The sequence below is a fragment of the Lytechinus variegatus genome, chromosome 16 (genome assembly GCF_018143015.1).
Source record: "Lytechinus variegatus isolate NC3 chromosome 16, Lvar_3.0, whole genome shotgun sequence".
In the NCBI taxonomy this organism is placed as follows: Eukaryota; Metazoa; Echinodermata; class Echinoidea; order Temnopleuroida; family Toxopneustidae; genus Lytechinus; species Lytechinus variegatus.
In genome coordinates, this window is record NC_054755.1 from 20,294,076 (window position 1) to 20,316,880 (window position 22,805).

A 22,805-nucleotide genomic window follows, 5' to 3' on the forward strand; every position below is an offset into this window, starting at 1 on the left:
AATTTCTGTTTCAATTCAGAGGGGGCCTCAGTACACAAAACATGAGTAGGCTGCACATTCAGACCCTTAACTCGAGTGAAGGGTTTGCACAGCAGACTAGTCAATCCCTTCGTCGACCGCCCCTGGACGGACGACGTACGAGCTCGGCACAGACTGGGTTCTCTTTCATTCATGAGGTCATCAGACCCCTACTACCCCCCCCCCACCATCTCATACATACAACCGTTGCCTCCCTGCAGGTAAACCAATTAATTTGCTACACACACATGCACGCGCGCGTGGGTCAAAAGCGAGACACAACCTAACAACAATAAACGAGGGTAATTTCCCTGTACAATAAGTACCACTCCACGCGCTTTGATCATCAGTTGAATCCTCCGACACGAGATAACAACAACGCAACGTGGCGTATTTTCACCAAAATGGCTGATAAAAATGAGAATGTCTCTCCGACACAAGATGTAAAATACCAGAGAGTGGGAGGAACTGAAGGTGTAAAACTCAATGAGGTATGTTGACTGTTTGTTTCATTTTTTTTTGTTTTTCAAATGGTCGTACAGCTACAATTTTTGTCTCGGATGAACGGGACACATCTTTAAGACTAGCATGACTAGTCTAGTGTTTCTGTTTTTATTTTGCGGTTTAGCTCATTGAGAAATTGTGACCGTGAGCCTTTAATATTCTCCAGCGTGATTGAATATTTCGTGAATTTACAATCGAATTGGCCGCATACGTGATGAAATTCTATTTCCTCCTCCTCCTCTTCATCCTACCTGCTGTTCCTAGTCCCCGGTCAGTCCAACAACAACAACAACAACAACAGCTACAGCAGCAACAACAACAGCAACAACAACTACTACTACTACTACTACTACTACTACTACTACTACTACTACTATACTACTACTACTACTACTACTACTACTACCAAGGAGATCTCGAGATATCAGTCACCTACATGCTATACGACTACTATACCATGTATACTACTACCATGACTACTACTACTACTACTACTACTACTACTACTACTACTACTACTACTACTACTACTACTACTACTACTACTACTACTACTACTACTACTACTACTACTACTACTACTACTACTACTGCTGCTACTACCAAGTAGATACTACCACCAACAACGAGTATAAAGGGGAGAGGGTGTTCATTAATTTTTGCCTGGCTGTATATAGTCCCCCACCCACCTCATTCAAAACCGTCTCCAACTCCAACCAAACCTGACTCCAACTATTAAATATGTCATTGTTGAAGACCTTCTTCGAGCAAACAACCATAAGTACTTCTGCCACCACTACCATGACTATACATGCATGTATACATTTTTTCACATTTCTTCTTATTATACCTATCCTGCTTTCATCCATATTACTTGTTCTCTACCTGGCCACACTTCCTATTTTTATCAATCTAATTTTGAATGTATGGCGCAAAGTATTACCACCAATGTGTAGAGCGACTCCTAGTCTACTGTGCAAACCCTTCGCTCGAGTTAAGGGTCTGAATGTGCAGCCTACTCATGCCTTGTGTATTGAAATTGAATCAGTAAATTTTGTATGTGCTAGTCTTTGGGCCGAAACACACTTGCTGATCAAAGTTTCAATCAGGGTCTGTGCCTGCAGACTAATAGACTCCAGCCATTCATGGTCTGAGATGAATGAGTGGTATGAGCTGCGCTGGGGCGTGTCAGAGGCTTGGCTATGTGACGTTGCTCTCGCTCTCAGCCCAGAGGGGTAGGTTTTTATTAGGAACCTTGGTCATAAACGGGGAAAAAATAAAAATGGGAGAAAACAGGTGGAAATTTATTTTCTCCCTTTAGATGCTCCCTCACCCCTCCCCTCCTTCCATCTTCTCGGTTGCTCTTTCTTTCTTTCTTTCTCTCCTTCTTTCCCTTTTTCTTCTTCTCCCTCTTCTTCCTCTCGAGCTCTTCATGTTTACTCTCTTTTCTTCTTCCTTTTCCGCATCCCTTCCTCCTCCTTTTCTCTTCTCTATTTCTTCATCTTCTCCTATACCCTCAAAATTTTCACTACCAAGAAAAAAAAGAATAGGAAAGAAAAAGGAAAGAGAAAAGGGTAAACTATGATATTATTGTCTGTATATTATGTCAAAATCTACCGTAAAATTTGATTTTTATTAATTGTAATGAAAATGTCAATATTTTTTCGCTCGCTCGCATAAAAATAATAAATTTACGTGATACGCCATATCGAGCCCCCTAAAATTCTTGGCTCACACCAGTAGGTCCGTGCTATGCCTAATCCTCGCCATTTTTCGACCTTCATTTCGGATTTGGTTGCGGCACCCCCCCCCCCACGCATAAAGGCTTTTGCTCCCCGCCATCAAACCTAATTTGTTTAGCCTTGGCAGCATCCATGTAGTTTCACTCCAAATAAATGTTTACCATTCGTCTTGTTTTGTGCGTGTGAAATTGGCAGTGGGGGAGACAGGTGTGTGGATGTGCGTGTGTTCCCCATAAATAATGTAGTCTACATGGTTTCATGCCTGCCTGTTTTGCAGAAATGACTCTTTAATCGTTAGATTCGCGAGAATCACATCATGTGCCCCTTTATTAATTCTGGTTACGTCTCGGAATATGATATTGATTTGTCTTTTCCCTATCATCGGTAGCAGATTTTAAGTCTTGATACCGTCTTGGTATTATTCATACTGCGCAGCGTTTAATTTACAACCCTAACGAGAGCAGAAAGACAAACTTGATGTAAAATAAAACTGAATTCATAGTAATATTCTTCATTAAGGTGGCAAAAGGGGGAAAAAGAGCTCTCCACCATACATAAGTAATAGGAAAGTGTGTGGTTTACCATGACACTACGAGGAATAGAAGTAGGATCCGTGATTTTACCAATAAACTGGTCCTTATTATATGAGCACGATACTAGTACATTAGCACTGCTAAGATCTGTAATGCTCTAATTATATTTATGTATTACCGTTGAACCAGAAAGGGTAGATAATTAAACAAGGCCCCTGGAATAATGAACGGGATCATTTTTACTCCCCTGCTCGCAGTCTGTTGTCAAAGCACGGATCCGCTTCGCTGCTTCCATCCAATTTTTCTTTGCAATTTTTTTTTAGCGAGACATCATTGACATCATATAACAATGGTTCTTGAATAACGGCCATCACATGTTGCACTTCGGGGTTGAATCGAAATGGAATGGAATTATTTTCTTGTCTGTACACTACTTCAGCACATCTAATCATGTCAAAAGCACATTTGTAACGGAATCGTGTGCAGACCCTGCGGTGCAATCCCACTTACAAAAAAAAAGAAAAGAAAAAAACCCAAATCTTTAAAGACTTCATCATGAATGAAAGAAAAATAATGCGCGTAAAAATCGCTCTCATCCATAGAGATATTATACTAATATCTCTATGCTCTCATCCTATCGAGGCGGAATCATGATGCATTTATTGGGCCATGGAAGCGAGCAGGCGCGCCGGAACACTTTCAGTTTTTTTTTTTTTTGGGGGGGGCAAAATCCCGAAGGGGGCACAATATTTTTGACAGCGTGAGATACGGAAGCGATCGAGCGGGAGAGGGTGTGGCAACCCCACGATAAGGACTTTGTGTAAAAATGGAGTATAAAAGTTGCGTTTCTAAGAGCATTCAAAATAAATTTCATGAGAATTGAACAAAACTATAATCATAATTTATAAGAACCTATGAAATCAACACGCAAAACGGTCGAATCGGAATGTGGTTTTCATGTCTGATCAATAATTAAAGGGTTGTTCCGGGCTGAAAATATTTATATCTTAAAACATAGAGTAGAATTCACTGATCAAAATGCCGAAAATTTCATCAAAATCGGACAACAAATAATAAAGTTATTGAAGTTTATAAAGTTTAGCAATATTTTGTGAAAACAGTCGTCATGATTATTCATTAGGTGGGTTGATGATGTCACATCTCCACTTCCCGTTTTCTTATATTATTATATGAAATCATATTTTTTCATTATTTCATAAACTTGTGTGAATAATATATCCCCTTTATATATAATGAAATAAGTTGCAGCAATAAATATCTAATGCACTCAGTTGTCAATCCAATTTTTCTAGTTCTTGGAGGAAAAAATTTGAATAAACCTAATTTCATATGATAAAATACAAAAGAACAAGTGGAGATGTGACATCATCAGCCCACCTAATGAATATTCATGGAGACTGTTTTTACAAAATATTGCTAAACTTTGAAATTCAATAACTTTGTTATTTGTTATTCGATTTTGATGAGATTTTCAGCATTTTGCTCAGTGAATTATACTCAATGTATCAAAAAATTAAATCTAAATTACGTATTACGCTTATATTGACTCAAAATACCAGAAATTACATTTTTCATGCAATATCCTTTCAGAAACATATATTTATGTACATTTACATACACGGACGACGCGAGAGAGCACAATCATAAGTTATAAGATGGAAAAGGGGCTTATCAAAGGTATGTTTCACAGAGGGACATGTTCGTCAAAAGACGCGATCTTACTATGATATGTAATTGCCCCGTCAGGGGCGAAATTTTTTCATTTCTGACAATGGAAATGACAATTTTTAGGCAGAAAAGTGCCTCCATCGTTTACTTTTGTCCTTAAATTATTTATCATTTTTCTACTTTTAGGGGGCACATGGGGGGGGGGGCAAAATCTCGTTTTGCCCCCCAAAAAATTTTATTTGGGGGGCAAGTGCCCCCCCTGCCCCCCCCCCCCGCTTCCGGCGCCTATGGAACCTAGTAATAAGCGGGGGCGCTGGAGGTGCTTCAATACCTTTTCTTGCGGTGCTTCGTATGTTACAAACCTTTGGCAACGCTCCATAGAAATCCAGTCGGTATGCTAAAACGTAGAAATTTTACCAAAATTACCTTCATTTTGGAGCTAAATCATTTTTCTTGCCCCCATCCCCAATCAGCGCAATAGGCGGATGGAGGGGCCCCGAGGCCCCCCCCCTTGGCAGAGCAAAAAAAAGAAGAAAAATGGGAAAGGAAGAAGATAAAAGGGAAAAAGAGGGGAGGAAAAAGAGGCTGAAGACGAGTGAATAAAAAAAGGTGAAGGGGAGACCTGGAAAGTAAAAAAATATCTGTCATATCAAAATTTTTGCTCGCCCTTCGCGCTCGTATCGCATGTTCGATGAGATATATATCCTGCTCAATAGGCTGATATGGAGCTTAAAAGTTTTTAAGTCATCATACAAAACATATTTCAGCTCGGACATCGAGCTTTCATTAATTTTTTTTTTATTTACAAATTGATTTTGAAAAAAAAGTGCTCTGTATGTCCGTTTTATTGTCTGAATGTATCAAAATGTTTAGCTTGTCCTGCGCGCTTGCATTATTTGATTTGTCAAGTACCTACTTTCTCTCCTTGTGTTCCATAAAATCCTAAAAATATCCCTTTTAAGGTTTGATTGTCAAAACCTGTTGATCAGCTAGTCCTGTGCGCATGCATCTTGATTGGTGAGTAATGTATACCTCTAATAATTCCATAACAAACTACTTAAAAATCCCCTTTTCATGGCTGTTTATTAAAAATTTCGGCTCGCGATTTGTGTTCGCATTAATTGTTAAAATATATTAGCCCATGCATCCTATTCAGGATTGCAAAAGTGCTTAAAATATCCGGGGGGGGGGGGGCACAGTCCCCCAAAATTCAAGACCAAGAAAAAATGAGAATTCAAAAGGAAAGGAAATGGGTTGAAACAATATAAATATATCACAATCTAGCTCACAAAATTATTATTTTTGTAGTAAATTTGAGGTCGAAACTTTTGCACACTCTCGAATTTGCCCCATCTGCCATGTCTGTCCCCTCTATAATTTAGTGTCGTTACGCCATTGAGTCGTACCTTTTTTTGTAAAACATGGATGTATCAGTGAACGATTATGTATCTGCAATTAATGCAAATATACATTGAAAGTCAAACCTTGTTACTTAAGCAGATCGACAGATGGTCTATAATAAATTAAAATGTACCAAATGGCATCTTCACTTTTTTTTTATTACACCAACAGTCGCTGCATATAACCTCGCATGTAATCATTGTTCTGTTAAATAAGCTGTTGTATTTATTTTCAAAGCTGTGACTTCATGGACTTCGAGTCATTTCATTCAAATTTGGACTTGAAAAATATTGTTTTTCTGCGCTTGCCCTTTCCTGCCTCAATCGGGAAACGAGAAATTCGCGGCCCTCCTCCTATCTCTCTCTCTCTTGACTTCTTGGATTGTTTTCGGCGCAATCGCGTTCCCTTTGAGCCACTGATAACCCCCCCCCCCCTTTGTCCGATTTCATTTTACAGTCTATAATGACCAAAGTTGTGACCTTCTAGAAAAAAAGAAGTTCTAAGCTTTTTTTTGTTTGACAGGTCATGCATGGGGGCCGGAAGGAGAAGGGGGAGGCGGAGGTGGAATTTTCTTCCATTTTTGAGGATCGAGAACCATGTTTTCAGTTCTTAGCAAATTCTGAAAAATATTTGAGCCCCTTATTTTATGGATCCCTGTAGCCACAACCAACTTCTCCGAGGTAACCGGCGTACAGATACGGGGTGGTGGGGGTATCTTGCCCTCCTAAAGTTCCACACTGTAAAAAAAAAATCACTGAATTGGTAATTAACACTTGATGTATATAAGGCCAAGTAAAAAAAGAAAGTAGTTGATCGTCCGGGTTTTTCGAGAGCGGTGATGAGGGAGGTCCTTACTATTTGCTATCTTACTATTTTTTTTAAAAACAAGGAGGCATTTTCTCGGCCCGTTTTTTGACATCAGTGATGAGGGAGGTCCTTACTATTTACTATTTTTTTTGCTATTTTTTATTCAAATGGTTGTCAGGCCATGTCAAGCTTGAAATATGTGATCGATGCATGCTCAATATTAATAATAAATGAGTAGAAATGTATATTCATAATATATATACATACAATTGATTGGAAATCTCTGGAAAATGTACCGGTATTATGCGATAAAAATCTATTGATGTATTTATACTGTATACCGGCCGTATTGTAAAAAAAACACGTTCATGTCAAGTAAAATTAATGATTTTAAACATTATTCTATATATTGTAAAGGTAAACAAGTGGAATGCCTCTGGCCGTCTCACCTGCATCACGCAGTTCAATATAGCAGCAGTGCTGACTTTGAAAACTACTCTAACTCGCACAAGATGTTTAGTGATACATGGTTACTCTTATGTCAACTTTTTATGAACTAGACCAATAAACTTACAGAGATATGATGGTTATTCAACAAATACCCCCAATGTGGCTAAAATTCATTGACCTCACATGACCTTGATCATGTGACCTGAAACTTGCACAAGATATTCAGTGATACTTGATTACTCTTATGTACAAGTTTCATGAATCAGATCCATAAACTTTCAAAGTTATGATGGTAAATCAACAGATAACCCAATTCGGCCAAAGTTCATTGACCTTTGACCTTGGTCATGTGACCTGAAACGCGCACAGGATGTTCAGTGATACTTGATTACTTTAATGTCCAAGTTTAATGAACTAGATCAATAAACTTTCAAAGTTATGATGGTAATTCAACAGATACCCCCGATTCGGCCAAAGTTCATTGACCCTAAATGACCTTTGACCTTAATCATGAGACCTGAAACTTGCACAAAATGTTCAGTGATGCTTGGTTACTATTGTGTCCAAGTTTCATGAATCAGATCCATAAACTTTCAAAGTTATGATGGGAATTCAACAGATATCCCCAATTCGGCCAAAGTTCATTGACCCTAAATGACCTTGGTCATGTGACGTGAAACTCATGCAGGATGTTCAGTGATTCTTGATTAACCTTATGTCCAAGTTTCATGAACTAGGTCCATATATTTTCTAAGTTATGATGACATTTCAAAAACTTAACCTCATGTTAAGATTTCCATGTTGATTCCTCCAACATGGTCTAAGTTCATTGACCCTAAATGACCTTTTACCTTGGTAATGTGACATGAAACTCTAATAGGATGTTCAGTAATACTTGATTAACCTTATGGCCAAGTTTCATGAACTAGGTCCATATACTTTCTAAGTTATGATGTCATTTCAAAAACTTAACCTCAGGTTAAGATTTGATGTTGACGACGCCGCCGTCGGAAAAGCGGCGCCTATAGTCTCACTCTGCTATGCAGGTGAGACAAAAATGAATAGGGGTGGGGTCATTTTTATTACCACGGAGCCATGTTTAGTTTTCCAGAGCCAATCTCTTTTTTTTAGCTCTGGGCATGGTTTCGCATCGCAGTTTTCCAGCTGCTTGTATATTCATTTAGCCTACATGTTGTTTAATAATGTTCAATTTTTATTCATTTTTAATTGATATCAAATGTTAAATGATGATTGAATTAAATATTAATTGTTCACATAATGTTTATTATTTCATGTTTGTAACTGTATAGTGTAAGTGTTAGATCTATTTACTAATTTTTACAATTTTCCATCAAATTGAATAGCTCAAGGAAGAATATAATTTATCAAATTTGAACTGAATTGGCATTTCTTGGAATCCCATTAATGATTTTCAATCTTCATAAAGAATAACCCACTTGAAATTATTTTTTTGAATATTCAATGCACTGCCTGCTGACGTTAGTAAACTCGCCAGAAAATCGGGCAGAAAATTCAATTCATTTCACAAATTCACATGTTGCGCCAGCACAGTCAATAACTTCATTCCAGCACACAAGTCATGCATTTAGAGTCACAACAAGCACAGTCAATCACCGTAACACACATCGAATTACAGGTGCTATCACTCACCAAAAACCCCGCCGAAATACAAATTTACGTCATTAAAATTGATTTTTCTGCTCCATATTTCCAAAGCATGCGACAGATTAGTTCAGATTCAGGAAGCGGGGTCCCCGAAAATCCGCTAAAAATGAAGAAATACGTGATCTTCCCCGAGTTTGCAAACTTTATTTTCTTGCTAATTTATGATGGTATCTTCAAAATTCCAATAGAAAACCAAATCAGATATTTTTTTCTTTCTTGCAGTTACGGCGATATCGGACTTTGCAATTGTTTTTGAAGTTGCGAGAGAGATCCCAAAGCACATGAGAGCAAATCGCTCGTTAATTTTGTGTTTTTTTCGCTATTTTGCAGCCATGAAAATAGTAAACATCAAGAAAACTGATGCTGCAATGAAAAAGGGAACATCAAAAAAGGAACATCACAATTTTTTTTTTTTTTTTTTTTTAGCCAATTTTTGAAAATAGTAAATATCAAAAATTTCCATGCGGCGGCCAAAACAGATGCGCGCGAGGACGATCAACTACTTTCTTTTTTTACTTGGCCTAAGTAAATCTTATTATTTGTAATTATTTCTCGATTTTTTTTTCAGTAGATTTAGCTTGTCTTTTAATTTACTTGATTTATTTGGGTTCAATATACATTTACAAAAATACACGTATTGCTAGCTTGCTTCGATTAAGTAAATCTAACTCCAGTTATGCAAAGATAATTATCACTCAAAAATCATGTTGAATGTACTTGTAAATAACGCCTTATTCAAATAATACCTGAATATTCATTTAGAGCAAGTAAATGTTATATTTTGAATAACTGTCATATCTATTTGTGTTTGAAATTTTTTTGGATTAGGGTGTGCAAAGTGTTTTATTCTTTTATCAAATCAAAGAAAGAGCAACATCAAATAGTCACTCGTCAGAAAATTTCATATTTCTTTTTAGGTTTTCAGAAAATATAATTCTCACTGTCTTATTTGTTAGGGTGAACCGGTCGCGTGTAAAAAATAAATGTCAGTACAAATCGTACAGGTAAGATACGTAAAGTCTAATATTTGGATAAAAGATGTCCAAGTCCAAGATGAAAATGATGCCACTGAAAGTGGGACGATGAGGGAGCGGACGTTCGAATCCCGGGGGGGGGGGGGGGCACTTACATTGACGAGTGGATACCATGCGCGACCAAAAAAAAACACGTAAAAAGGATGTCTTTTTCACGATAGGGCACGTTACGTACGTAACGTGATAACTGTGTCAAAAACACAAAAATAATGAGAAAAAGGGTATCCATTTCGCTAGGAAAATTATGTGTTTAGGGTCGAATTTGCGGGGATGATAAAACAAAATTAAAATGTTTTATAAAGGATGTCCTTTTTGCCCCAACACTTCGTGTTTAGATTCCGATTTGCGCGAGATGTAAAAGGTGGGGTCGTACTAGGTAAAGCCGACGACCGAAGGACCCGTAACAATAAAACATTCCTGTACTTGTTTAGGGGTTCATTTCAGGGAATATTTGAAAAGAGTATCGTTTTGTTTCCAATACTTGTTAAGGGTAGGGTTTCGTATGGAAGCTTGAAAGTGCCACCGAGATGTTGAGATAATTATCTCGGGAAGTCGACATCTTGATAGCAAAATATAAGATGACGAGATCCTGGATCTCATCATGTTGACATCTTTTAGAAGAGATGATGAGATGACGAGATCCTGGATCTCATCATGTCAACATCTTTTAGAAGAGATGTTGAGATGACGAGATCCTGGATCTCATCATGTCAACATCTTTTAGAAGAGATGTTGAGATGACGAGATCCTGGATCTCATCATGTCGACATCTTTTAGAAGAGATGATGAGATGACAAGATCCTGGATCTCATCATGTCAACATCTTTTAGAACAGATGATGAGATGACAAGATCCCGGATCTCATCATGTCAACATCTTTTAGAAGAGATGTTGAGATGACAAGATCCCGGATCTCATCATGTTGACATCTTGTAGAAAAGATGATGAGATGATGAGATGATCTTGTCATCTCAACATCTCTTCTTAAGATGTTGACATGATGAGATCCAGGATCTTGTCATCTCATCATCTCTTCTACAAGATGTCAACATGATGAGATCCAGGATCTTGTCATCTCATCATCTCTTCTACAAGATGTCAACATGATGAGATCCGGGATCTTGTCATCTCATCATCTCTTCCAAAAGATGTCAACATGATGAGATCCAGGATCTTGTCATCTCATCATCTCTTCTAAAAGATGTCAATATGATGAGATCCGGGATCTTGTCATCTCAACATCTCTTCTAAAAGATGTTGACATGATGAGATCCGGGATCTTGTCATCTCATCATCTCTTCTAAAAGATGTCGACATGATGAGATCCAGGATCTCGTCATCTTATCTTTTGCTATCAAGATGTCGACTTCCCGAGATAATTATCTCAACATCTCGGTGGCACTTTTAAGCTTCCATAGTTTCGCACGCCAATACTTGTTAAGGGGTGCATTTCAGAATATGGAAATTGACGTGCTTAGGGTGCTTTTCGAGACCCCATGGTCGCGCATGGTATCCACTCGTGAATGGAAGTGCCCCCGGGGTTCGAATCACAATAGTCTACTCCCCCATTTGATTTTTGTTTTAAACATATTTTAGTGATTGTTTTTATTTAATTTAATTTGGTTGTTGTAACTTAATTTATTTGAGTAGAATGGATGCAAAGAAAATAAGTAGATTTTAAATCACTTAAAACTGCCAAACTTATAAATACTTTTATTGCGTAATTTCAAATATATATTTTTTTGCAGTACACGGGCGAGAAAAGGAAATGAATAAGAAACGAAATAAAGGGGAAATGGTGAAAAATGAATTTGTTCCTCTTAGAAAGTAGATATTATCTTTCACACTAGAATAATGTTAAATTTTTTTTGTGCTCGCTCGCGAATTTGTAGTAACGAGTTTTCTTTTACACCATGTTCTGACTCTTATTTTTTCTTCTTGCATAACTCTATATGCCGTGTTTGGCATGTTAATGTAAAGGTAAATCCCTTTTCTTTTCTTTGAAAAACCTTAAAGACACCGGCTCAGTCAAAAGAGTGACAACCTTCTCCCCCTTTTTAGCTCCGCAGAGAACATTCCAATGAAGAATTCGCCCAGTCACGCCATTATTTTATGCTCTCGTCGACAATAATAGGTCAACCAGGGTCGTGACTCGTTATGATGATGAAGCCTTTGTAATTGTATCAAGGTAGCTCGTAATGTAAAACAGAAAAATAAAAGAAGAAGACCGATGAAAGTTTGGGAGCAATTGGACAAGCAATATAGGAAAGTTCTGAACTATTGAATTATAGGCCTATATATATATATATATATACGGACATCCTCTCATCGGCAATGCGACAAAGATTCATGCATTGATAGATTTGTGATGTCACAAGAATTACAAGTAACAATGCTTCCCTCTTGTCCATGAAATAAATACACCCAAAATCTAGGCCTATATTCTTGCTCATTTCTAAGTCTGTCCGTGATATATTTCATGAAACCTCAATTACACGTCCTCCCATGAAAACAACACCAGATCTATTGATAGACTTGATAATTTATCTAAGTGGATATGAAATTATATGCCTAGTAATGGGTTGTAAGACATTTTGGTCGAATCAACTGCCAAGGGTAGATAACATTAGTAATATAAACATTAGAATGCTCAAAACTTTCTTTCGAATGTTAATTTTTCTCAAAGTTTCATTATAGTGATTGTTTCTCCGATATTCTATTTTCCCACAAACTAATGATTCAAGGATTTCATTCTCCTTTAATATGTTTACTGAATGGAGAGGCTTTAAAGATATGGGTTCCTGCGGGCAACACATTCATAAGATTTCCGTTTTTAAAGGACAAGTCCACCAAAACAAAAACTTGATTTGAATAAAAAGGGAAAATTCAACACTGAAAATTTCATCAAAGTCGGTTGTAAAATAAGAAAGTTTTGACATTTTAAAGTTTCGCTTCTTTTCACAAAACAGTTCGATACACATCTAATAATAATAATAATTAAGACTTATATCGCGCCAAATCCACTCTGTAGAGTGCTCAAGGCGCTTTTTAGGAAAATATAAAAGAAATTAAGAAGAATTGAACAGAAATGTTTTGAGGTAATTTTTGAAAGTTTCAGAAGTCAAGCACTGTTTGATGTTATGAGGGAGGCTATTCCATAGCTTCGAGGATGAGTAAACAAATGATCTTTCACCAGGTTTTGGAAACTTTGGGGATATAAACAAGAGAACTGGAAAGGGAGGTATGCAAATGAGGGAACTGATGACATCACTCACTCACTATTTCTTTTGTATTTTATTATATGAAATATGAAATATTTTAATTTTCTCGTCATTGTGATGTGAAATGAAGTTTCATTCCTCCCTGAACACGTGAAATTCCATTATTTTAACATTTCGTGCTTCAGGCAAGGAGGTCATAATCATCAAATTCGTAAAAATTGAAATATTGTATAATTCAAACAATAAAAAACAAAAGAAATAGTGAGTGAGTGATATCATCGACTCTCTCATTGGATGTAACTGGCTCGTTCATATAACTATTTTGATAAAAATAAGCGAACCTTTGAAATGTCATAACTTTCTTATTTTACATCCGATTTTGATGAAATTTTCAGCATTGTGCTTGTCTGATTTTTCTCTATTGATTCAAATCAACATTTTTCTGAGGTGGACTTGACCTTTAAAGAAGCACAAGGCACCTTTGTCGTGTACGTAGGCCCTACGTATGTTCGAAGCCGCCTTTGATATTTGCAAATGCTCTTTTTGCTACAACGATTTTGGTATGTAAAGACAGGGTGCGGTAGTGGTATCACCGTCTGATGGTATGATCGTGCTCATGTTTGTACATCTATGCGAGCAGATTAGATTACCGAGGTTTAGACACTGTTTGACCCTAATTAATAGCTTCGATCGTTTGTTGCTTTTCTAAAAAAGCAAGTATTATTTCATACAACCCACTCTTTAATCTACATGTATTGTTATTCATTCAACATTGGTTAAATATACATTTATGTTAAAATGTTCATTATGTTAAAGGTACATGTACATACATTTAGTCTACTCCTAACCTTTCACCTTTCCTGCTTTTGACATTACTTTTCCCTGTGTATACTTTTCTTTTTGTATCCCCTTTCCAACATTATACATTAGTATACATTGTTATTTAATTTTTTACTGATTTGGTTGTTTGTTTACTGAAATTTTAAACTGTACAAATTCATGTAATTCAGCCTTTGGCTGCTAATTGAATTTTTATCACAATAAATACCATTCATCTATCTATCTATATATCTAGCTATCTATCTATTTGCGCCCGGGGGGGGGCACTTCGATCCATTGACGAGTGGATACCATGCGCGACCATGGGGTTTCGAAAAGCACCCTATTACAAAATATTTTCCATATTCTGAATTGCAGCCCTTATGGCGTGTGAAACCCTACACTACCCTACCTTACCCTAAAACGATACTCTTGCAGTTGGCAATATTCCCTGAATTGAACCCCTAAACAAGTACAGCGATATTTAATTGTTATGTCACGGACGCGGACTTGCGCCACGATTCAAACGGCGTACTTGATCGTGGACTAATCGTAGCGATCGTATCAGAATAGTCGTGACAATCGCATGAATAGGCGGCGGAAGCGGGGGGGGGGACGTGTTCCCCCCTAAATTTGATCTGGGGGGGGGGGTGTTGCACCCACAAATGTAATAACGCCCACAAATGTAATAACGCCCACAAATGTAATAACACTTTACCCACAAATGTAATAACGCCCACAAATGTAATAACACTTTACCCACAAATGTAATAATTTCACCCACAAATGTAATAATGCACTTTACCCACAAATGTAATAATTTTTGATCGCCCACAAATGTAATAATGACTTTACCCACAAATGTAATAAATTTGAAGGGATTTTTGGCAAATCCGTTCTGAACTAAAATCGTAGAGTAATGCGTTCATATAGCACAAAAGTGCAAAGTCTCTTTTCCTGACCCGGTTAATTAACAAATTATAATATAAATCCAAAGTCTTTATTCCAGACCCGGTTGTTTCAAAAATAATAATATGAGCCCAAAGTCTTTATTCCAGACCCGGTTGTTTCAAAAATTATAATATAAGTACAAAGTCTTTATTCCAGACCCGGTTGTTTAAAAAATAATCATATGAGCCTAAAGTCTTTATTCCAGACCCGATTGTTTAAAAAATGATAATATAAGTCCAAAGTCTTTTCTCCAGACCCGGTTGTTTAAAAAATTATAATATAAATCCAAAGTCTTTTTCCAGACCCTATTGTTTCAAAAATTATAATATAAATCCAAAGTCTTTATTCCAGACCCGGTTGTTTAAAAAATAATAATATAAGCCCAAAGTCTTTATTCCAGACCCGATTGTTTCAAAAATGATAATATAAGTCCAAAGTCTTTTCTCCAGACCCGGTTGTTTCAAAAATTATAATATAAATCCAAAGTCTTTTTCCAGACCCGGTTGTTTAAAAAAATTTTATATATAAATCCAAAGTCTTTATTCCAGACCCGGTTGTTTCAAAAATAATAATATGAGCCCAAAGTCTTTATTCCAGACCCGGTTGTTTCAAAAATTATAATATAAGTACAAAGTCTTTATTCCAGACCCGGTTGTTTAAAAAATAATCATATGAGCCTAAAGTCCTTATTCCAGACCCGATTGTTTCAAAAATGATAATATAAGTCCAAAGTCTTTTCACCAGACCCGGTTGTTTAAAAAATAATAATATAAGTCCAAAGTCTTTATTCCAGACCCGATTGTTTCAAATATTATGATATAAGTCCAAACTAAGATACGATAATGATGTTCCGGTGGAATAAAAATGAGAATCGAGCTTAGTCTTCTCTCCAGACCCAGTTAATTAAAACTGGTGGAATCAAAGTCTTTGTTGTTGTTTTAAATTATACTGAACATATTGTGAATATACGCGCTATGAGTAAATTGAGAATCAAGCATAGTCTTTTCTCCAGACCCGGTTATTTAAAACTAAAAACTAAAACCCTATAGTAATGCCTTCATATAGCACAAAAGTCCAAAGTCTTTTTCCAGACGCAGTAGTTTCAAAATTTATAATGTAAGTCCAAAGTTTTTTTTTCCAGACACAGTTATTTAAAAAATTATAATATAAGTCCAAACTAAGATACCATAATGATATTCCAGTGGAAAAAAAGAAAATCGAGCTTAGCCTTTTCTCCAAACCCTGTTATTCAAAAATTGTAAATAACAATACAACAACAACAACAAAAACCGTATAAAGACCCCATAATCTTATTAATGCTGGATAACATGGACATATAGCGTAGTCTTTCAGCCAGACCCAGTCATTTGTTTTTCAAAATAAGGCTAAGAGTAAAAATATAAATAACTCCAAATCTAATACCAAGCAACCCTTGAACCATAGAACATGTTTTTAAAAAGAGGTTTAGAATGTTGTCTTTATTCCAGACCTAATCATTACAAAAATTACAAAAAAAATCTTCTAACATAAGACCCTATCATATTCTCTTGGAATAACATGAGTTGTAAAACGTACTCTTTCCTCCAGATCATTATCTAAGAAATGAATTAAAAAAGAAAATGAAATCTCAGACCAGTTTTCAAAAGTTACACCCAGTAAAAAAATGTGTCTTTTCCCCACACCCAGGTTCTTTTGTATAATAATACTAAGACCCTTACAAAACATTGTAATTATGCATTTGCAAAGAAAACGTCCATTTTCCAGACTTGGTTATTATTTAAAAATAAAATTGTCTAAACAAATACCCAATAATCTAACTACTGTGGAATAACATGGAGATCGATTGTAGACTTTCCTCCAGACACAATTATTTCAAGAATAAAAAAAAACAATAAAACCCAACCCCCAACAACGAATCTAAGAACCAACAATCCTCCAAATTAAGACCAAGTACAAAAGCACATGTTTAGAGCGTTGTCTCTATTCCAGACCCAGTCATTTAGAAATTAATTCAAACAATCTTAAAAACATAATACTTTGTCATATTCTTATTCCTGTTGAATAACATTATTATTATACTTAGACCTTCGTCTAGACCCAGCTATCTATAAGATAAAAAATCAAAGCTAAGACCAATCTTTAAAATTAAACCCAGTTAAAATGCTTGGGTTTAGAGAGTTGTCTTTACTCCACATCCAGTTCTCTTAAAATACAAATTAAGCAAAAGATTAATCTAAAAACTTAGACACCAGCATCTCCCAAAATATAAAACCCTGTGATAAGGCATACCACAAAAACGTCAAATTAATAAAAGGCGTAAATATTCAGATCTGAATGGTACGCGCCTTAAAAACCCAAAATAACAACAACAACAACGTTATTCTACATCAATGATATTGTGGCGTCTTTGTTAATATTGTTTGTCTGTTTTTATCGTTTCTAATAATTTCCTATTTTGAAATAACTGCATGGGTCTAGAGCAAAGACTACACCATATTTAAAGACTGGGCGTTGTGGCGTGCGCCTGTAATCCAAGCTATGTGGGGAAGTTACAAATTGATGCAGAGGTTCGAGCCCTGGTCACGTCTTTCGGATGGTGACGTTAAAGGTCGGTCCCAGACGTAAATAATCATATCTGATTGAGACACGTCTGACAAAACTCAAACACACACGTTTGCCCCCTGGAAAGATTAAACCTCAAGATGTTGATGGACCTGAATCCACCGACGGGACAGCCTAACTCCGTAACTCTGGTACGGGTGTGGGAGGAGGCTCTTCTTTCTTTGCCTGTCTCTCTTTCAGTCATTTCAAATCAGTTTTTTTTCCTATCTTATCACTTCTTGATCACATAAATCCTCTCTCTCTCTTTACTTAACGGGTCAATATAACCCCAGAAAATATATCTTAGGCCACTGAGATTATTGGAATTGTAACTAATAAAAAAAAATGCTGAATATACTACAAATGGTGTTTGGTACACTGAAAATTTAAAGTACCGAAGAACTTGTTAAAACGTTATCCCCTCTTGTTAGAATGATTTTCTTTTATATAATATCTCATAGATCGTCGATCAACAACCTTATCGTTTACGGGAAGTAATCCCCATATTGTGTGCTGATATCTTATTCCTCAGTTTTTTGTTTTATATGTATTTAAAGGTTTTGTGTTTTTTTTCATAAAAAAGGAATGAATATACAAGAAATAATAATAATAAACAAGTGGAATGCCTCTGACCGTCTCACCTGCATCACGCGATTCAACATAGCAGCAGTGCTGACTTTGAAAACTACTATAACTCGCACAAGATGTTAAGTGATACTTGGTTACTCTTATTTCCACGTTTTATGAACTAGACCAATACACTTACAGAAATAGGATGGTAATTCAACAAATACCCCCAATGTGGCCAAAATTCATTGACCTCACATGACCTTTGACCTTGATCATGTGACCTGAAACTTGCACAGGATATTCAGTGATACTTTATTACTCTTATGTCCACGTTTGAAAAGTCAGATCAATAAACTTGCAAAGTTATGATGGTAATTCAACAGATACCCCCATTATGGTCAAAGTTCATTGACCTTTGACCTTGGTCATGTGACCTAAAATGCACACAGGATGTTCAGTGATACTTGATTACTCTTATGTCCAAGTTTTATGAACTAGACCAACATACTTTCAAAGTTATGATGGTAATTCAACAAAAAAAAATTCAGCCAAAGTTCATTGACCCTAAATGACCTTTGACCTTGACCATGTGACCTGAAACTTGCCCAGGTATTCAGTGATACTTGATTACTATTATGTCCAAGTTTCATGAATCAGATCCAAAACCTTTTTAAGTTTTGATTGTAATTCATCAGATACCCCCAAATCGGCCAAAAATCATTTAACCTTAATGACCTTTGACCTTGGTCATGTGACGTAAAACTCATGCAGGATATTTGGTGATACTTGATTAATCTTATGTCCAAGTTTAATGAACCAGGTCTATATATTTTCTAAGTTATGATAATATTTCAAAATCTTAACCTTAGGTTAAGATTTTGATGTTGATTCCCCCAACATGGTCTAAGTTCATTGACCCTAAATGACCTTTGACCTTGGTCATGTGACATGAAACTCTGAAAGGATGTTAGGTAATACTTGATTAACTTTATGGCCAAGTTTCATTAACTAGGTTCATATACTTTTTAAGTTATGATGTCATTTCAAAAACTTAACCTTAAGTTAAGATTTGATGTTGACGCCGCCGCCGCCGCCGCCGTCGCCGTCGGAAAAGCGGCGCCTATAGTCTCACTCTGCTACGCAGGTGAGACAAAAAGAAGTAATAAAAATAATACTAAATAAAATTGCTACCCTACTTCTCATACAGTGGGTGGCAAAAATAGTCAATCATGACTTATTGCCAAATAAAAACATGGAATGGAATGGTTATCCCCTCTTGTTAGAATGTTTTTCTTTTATATAATATATCATAGATCGTCAATCAACAACTTTATCGTTTTCGGGAAGTAATCCCCCTATTATTTACTGATATCTTATTTCTCAGTTTTTTTTTTCATATGTATTTTAATGTTTTGTTATTTAGGTTTTTTCATAGAAAAAGGAAGGAATATACAAGAAATTATTTTTTTTAAAGGACAAGTCCACCCCAACAAAAACTTGATTTGAATAAAAAGAGAAAAATTCAACAAGCATAACACTGAAAATTTCATCAAAATCGGATGTAAAATAAGAAAGTTATGGCATTTTAATGTTTCGCTTCATTTCACAAAACAGTTATATGCACATCTCGGTCGGTATGCAAATGAGGAACTGATGACATCACTCACTCACTATTTCTTTTGTATTTTCCTAAATGAAATATGAAACATTTTTATTTTCTCGTCATTGTCATGTGAAATGAAGTTTCATTCCTCCCTGCAACACGTGGATATTTATTATTTTAACATTTTGTGCTTTAGGCAAGGAGGTCCTAATCGTCAAATTCGTAAAAATTGAAATAATGTATAATTCAAACAATGAAAACCAAAAGAAATAGTGAGTGAGTGACATCATCGACTCTCTCATTTGGATGTAGCTGCATGGCTCGTTCATATAACTATTTTGTTAAAAATAAGCAAAACTTTGAAATGTCATAACTTTCTTATTTTACATCCGATTTTGATGAAATTTTCAGCATTGTGTTTATCTGATTTTTCTCTATTGATTCAAATCAACATTTTTCTGAAAAGGACTTGACCTTTAATGGTTGCATGGTCTTTGTTTTGTTGTTGTTGTTGTGTTTTTAATGACTTTTATAACTGGGTCAGACAGAAAGACTACGCTACATTTCCATGTTATTCAACATAAATAGGATCGTGGGTCTTTGTTTTTTATAATTATTATAATTTTTTAAATAAATGGGTCTGGAAAAAAGACTTTGGACTTATATTATAATTTTTTAATTAACCGGGTCTGGAAAAAAGATTTCGCATTTTTGTGCTATATAAACACATTACTATAAAGTTTCAGCTTTTAGTTACCGGGTCTGGAGAAAAGACTAAGCTCGATTCTCATTTTTATTCCACTGGAATATCATTAATGTATCTCATTTGGGACTAAAATTATAATTTTTGAAATAACCGGGTCTGGAAAAAAGATTTTGGACTTATATTATTATTTTCTAAACAACCGGGTCTGGAATAAAGACTTTTGATTTATATTATAATTTTTGAAACAACCGGGTCTGGAATAAAGACTTTGGGCTCATATTATTATTTTTAAACAACCGGGTCTGGAATAAAGACTTTGGGCTCATATTATTATTTTTTAAACAACCGGGTCTGGAATAAAGACTTTTGATTTATATTATAATTTTTGAAATAACAGGGTCTGGAAAAAGACTTTGGATTTATATTATAATTTTTGAAACAACCGGGTCTGGAGAAAAGACTTTGGACTTATATTATCATTTTTTAAACAATCGGGTCTGGAATAAAGACTTTTGGATCATATGATTATTTTTTAAACAACCGGGTCTGGAATAAAGACTTTGGACTTATATTATTATTTTCTAAACAACCGGGTCTGGAATAAAGACTTTTGGATCATATGATTATTTTTTAAACAACCGGGTCTGGAATAAAGACTTTGGACTTATATTATTATTTTCTAAACAACCGGGTCTGGAATAAAGACTTTTGATTTATATCATAATTTTTTAAACAACCGGGTCTGGAATAAAGACTTTGGGCTCATATTATTATTTTTTAAACAACTGGGTCTGGAATAAAGACTTTGGGCTCATATGATTATTTTCGAAACAACCGGGTCTGGAATAAAGACTTTGGATTTATATTATAATTTTTTAAACAACCGGGTCTGGAATAAAGACTTTGGGCTCATATTATTATTTTTGAAACAACCGGGTCTGGAATAAAGACTTTGGATTTATATTATAATTTTTGAAACAACCGGGTTTGGAATAAAGACTTTGGACTTATATTATAATTTGTTAATTAACCGGGTCAGGAAATGAGACTTTGCACTTTTGTGCTAAATGAACGCATTACTATACGATTTTAGTTCAGAACGGATTTGCCAAAAATCCCTTCAAATTTATTACATTTGTGGGTAAAGTCATTATTACATTTGTGGGCGATCAAAAATTATTACATTTGTGGGTAAAGTGCATTATTACATTTGTGGGTGAAATTATTACATTTGTGGGTAAAGTGTTATTACATTTGTGGGCGTTATTACATTTGTGGGTAAAGTGTTATTACATTTGTGGGCGTTATTACATTTGTGGGCGATTATTACATTTGTGGGTGTAACAGGGGGACGGTCCCCCCTAAATTTTTTTTTAATTGTCAATTTTTTTCCTGCGTCCCCCCCTAAATTCACGTGAACCCCACCTGAAACGTATGCTGTCCCCCCCTAAAATTTAGGTTGATGACCTTTTTTTTTTTTTTTGCTTGTCAAAAATTTTTGGCTAGCAACGTCCTAAAATTTTAGGTTGATAACCTTTTTTCGGGGCGCTTTTCCAATTTTTTACCTGTGTCCATCCAAAAAAATCAGGTGGACACCCCCTAAATATTTTGGCTTCCGCCGCCAATGATCGTATGGATCGTAGACATTCATTTGAATTTTCGAGATCTGTTACGAAAGCAAGGGCAATCGTGGCCGTCGAGGATCACACGACAATAGGAACGATGTATTATCAGAAGAAAAATCCGACCCACTGGAGAGGGGATGGAGGCCAGGGGGGGGGGGGGGGTAGGGGGATGGTTGCAAAGTTTGAGGAAGGTAGATCTGGATTTGCACTATCGCTTCATTTTGGACATGTTGGATCTATAAGATTTGTATCAAGGATAAAAGAGAATTCGTGGTCCTTTCAGTTCAATTCTCGGGTTTGTCGATTTATTCCGTGATCGGTTTCAGATTTTGGCCTGAAAGATTTTTTCAGGGGCCTGTCTGGTTTGAAGGGATAGAGAGAAAGAGGGGGGGGGGGAATAATGTTAAGAGGAGAATAAGGAAATGTGAGAAAATGGAAGGGTGTGATCGATTGGACAGAGAGAAGGGGGGGGGGGAGAGACTGGGTGGTTATTCTATCCCCCTTTCCGTGTAATATAAGGGGCACTCTTCAACTTCCTTCTCCATTTCCCAGGGGCGGGAGGTGGGGGGGGAGGGGTGGTGTCCAGGGGCAGTGGGTATTCTCCATCTCTGGAATGTCGATCACAAACATTGGACGCTCAATAACTCGTTGTCTGGGGCTGGAGGTCAGACGGGGTCGAGTCGTGGCTTGGCCATGCATGCAGGGAGTACACAAATATCACAGAGCTATTAGAGAAATCGGAAGCGATGGTTCAAGAGGTGAAGAAAAACATTATCGTTTTAAAGGGGAAAGTTCATCCCATCCATAAGTTGGTTTTAAAGGGCAATTCCATCCCAGCAAAATGT

General features: G+C 36.2%; 1 protein-coding gene across 1 annotated transcript in view; it reads left to right on the forward strand.

The window, feature by feature from the left end:
* The first annotated feature begins 264 nt into the window (after positions 1 to 264).
* LOC121429721 (solute carrier family 2, facilitated glucose transporter member 5-like) overlaps positions 265 to 22,805 on the forward strand; it is a 45,473-nt gene continuing 22,932 nt past the window's right edge. Inside the window, exon 1 of the mRNA XM_041626911.1 lies at positions 265 to 509. Within this exon, the coding sequence (XP_041482845.1) occupies positions 423 to 509 (87 nt within the window). The 5' untranslated portion in view covers positions 265 to 422. The remainder of the gene's footprint in view (positions 510 to 22,805) is intronic.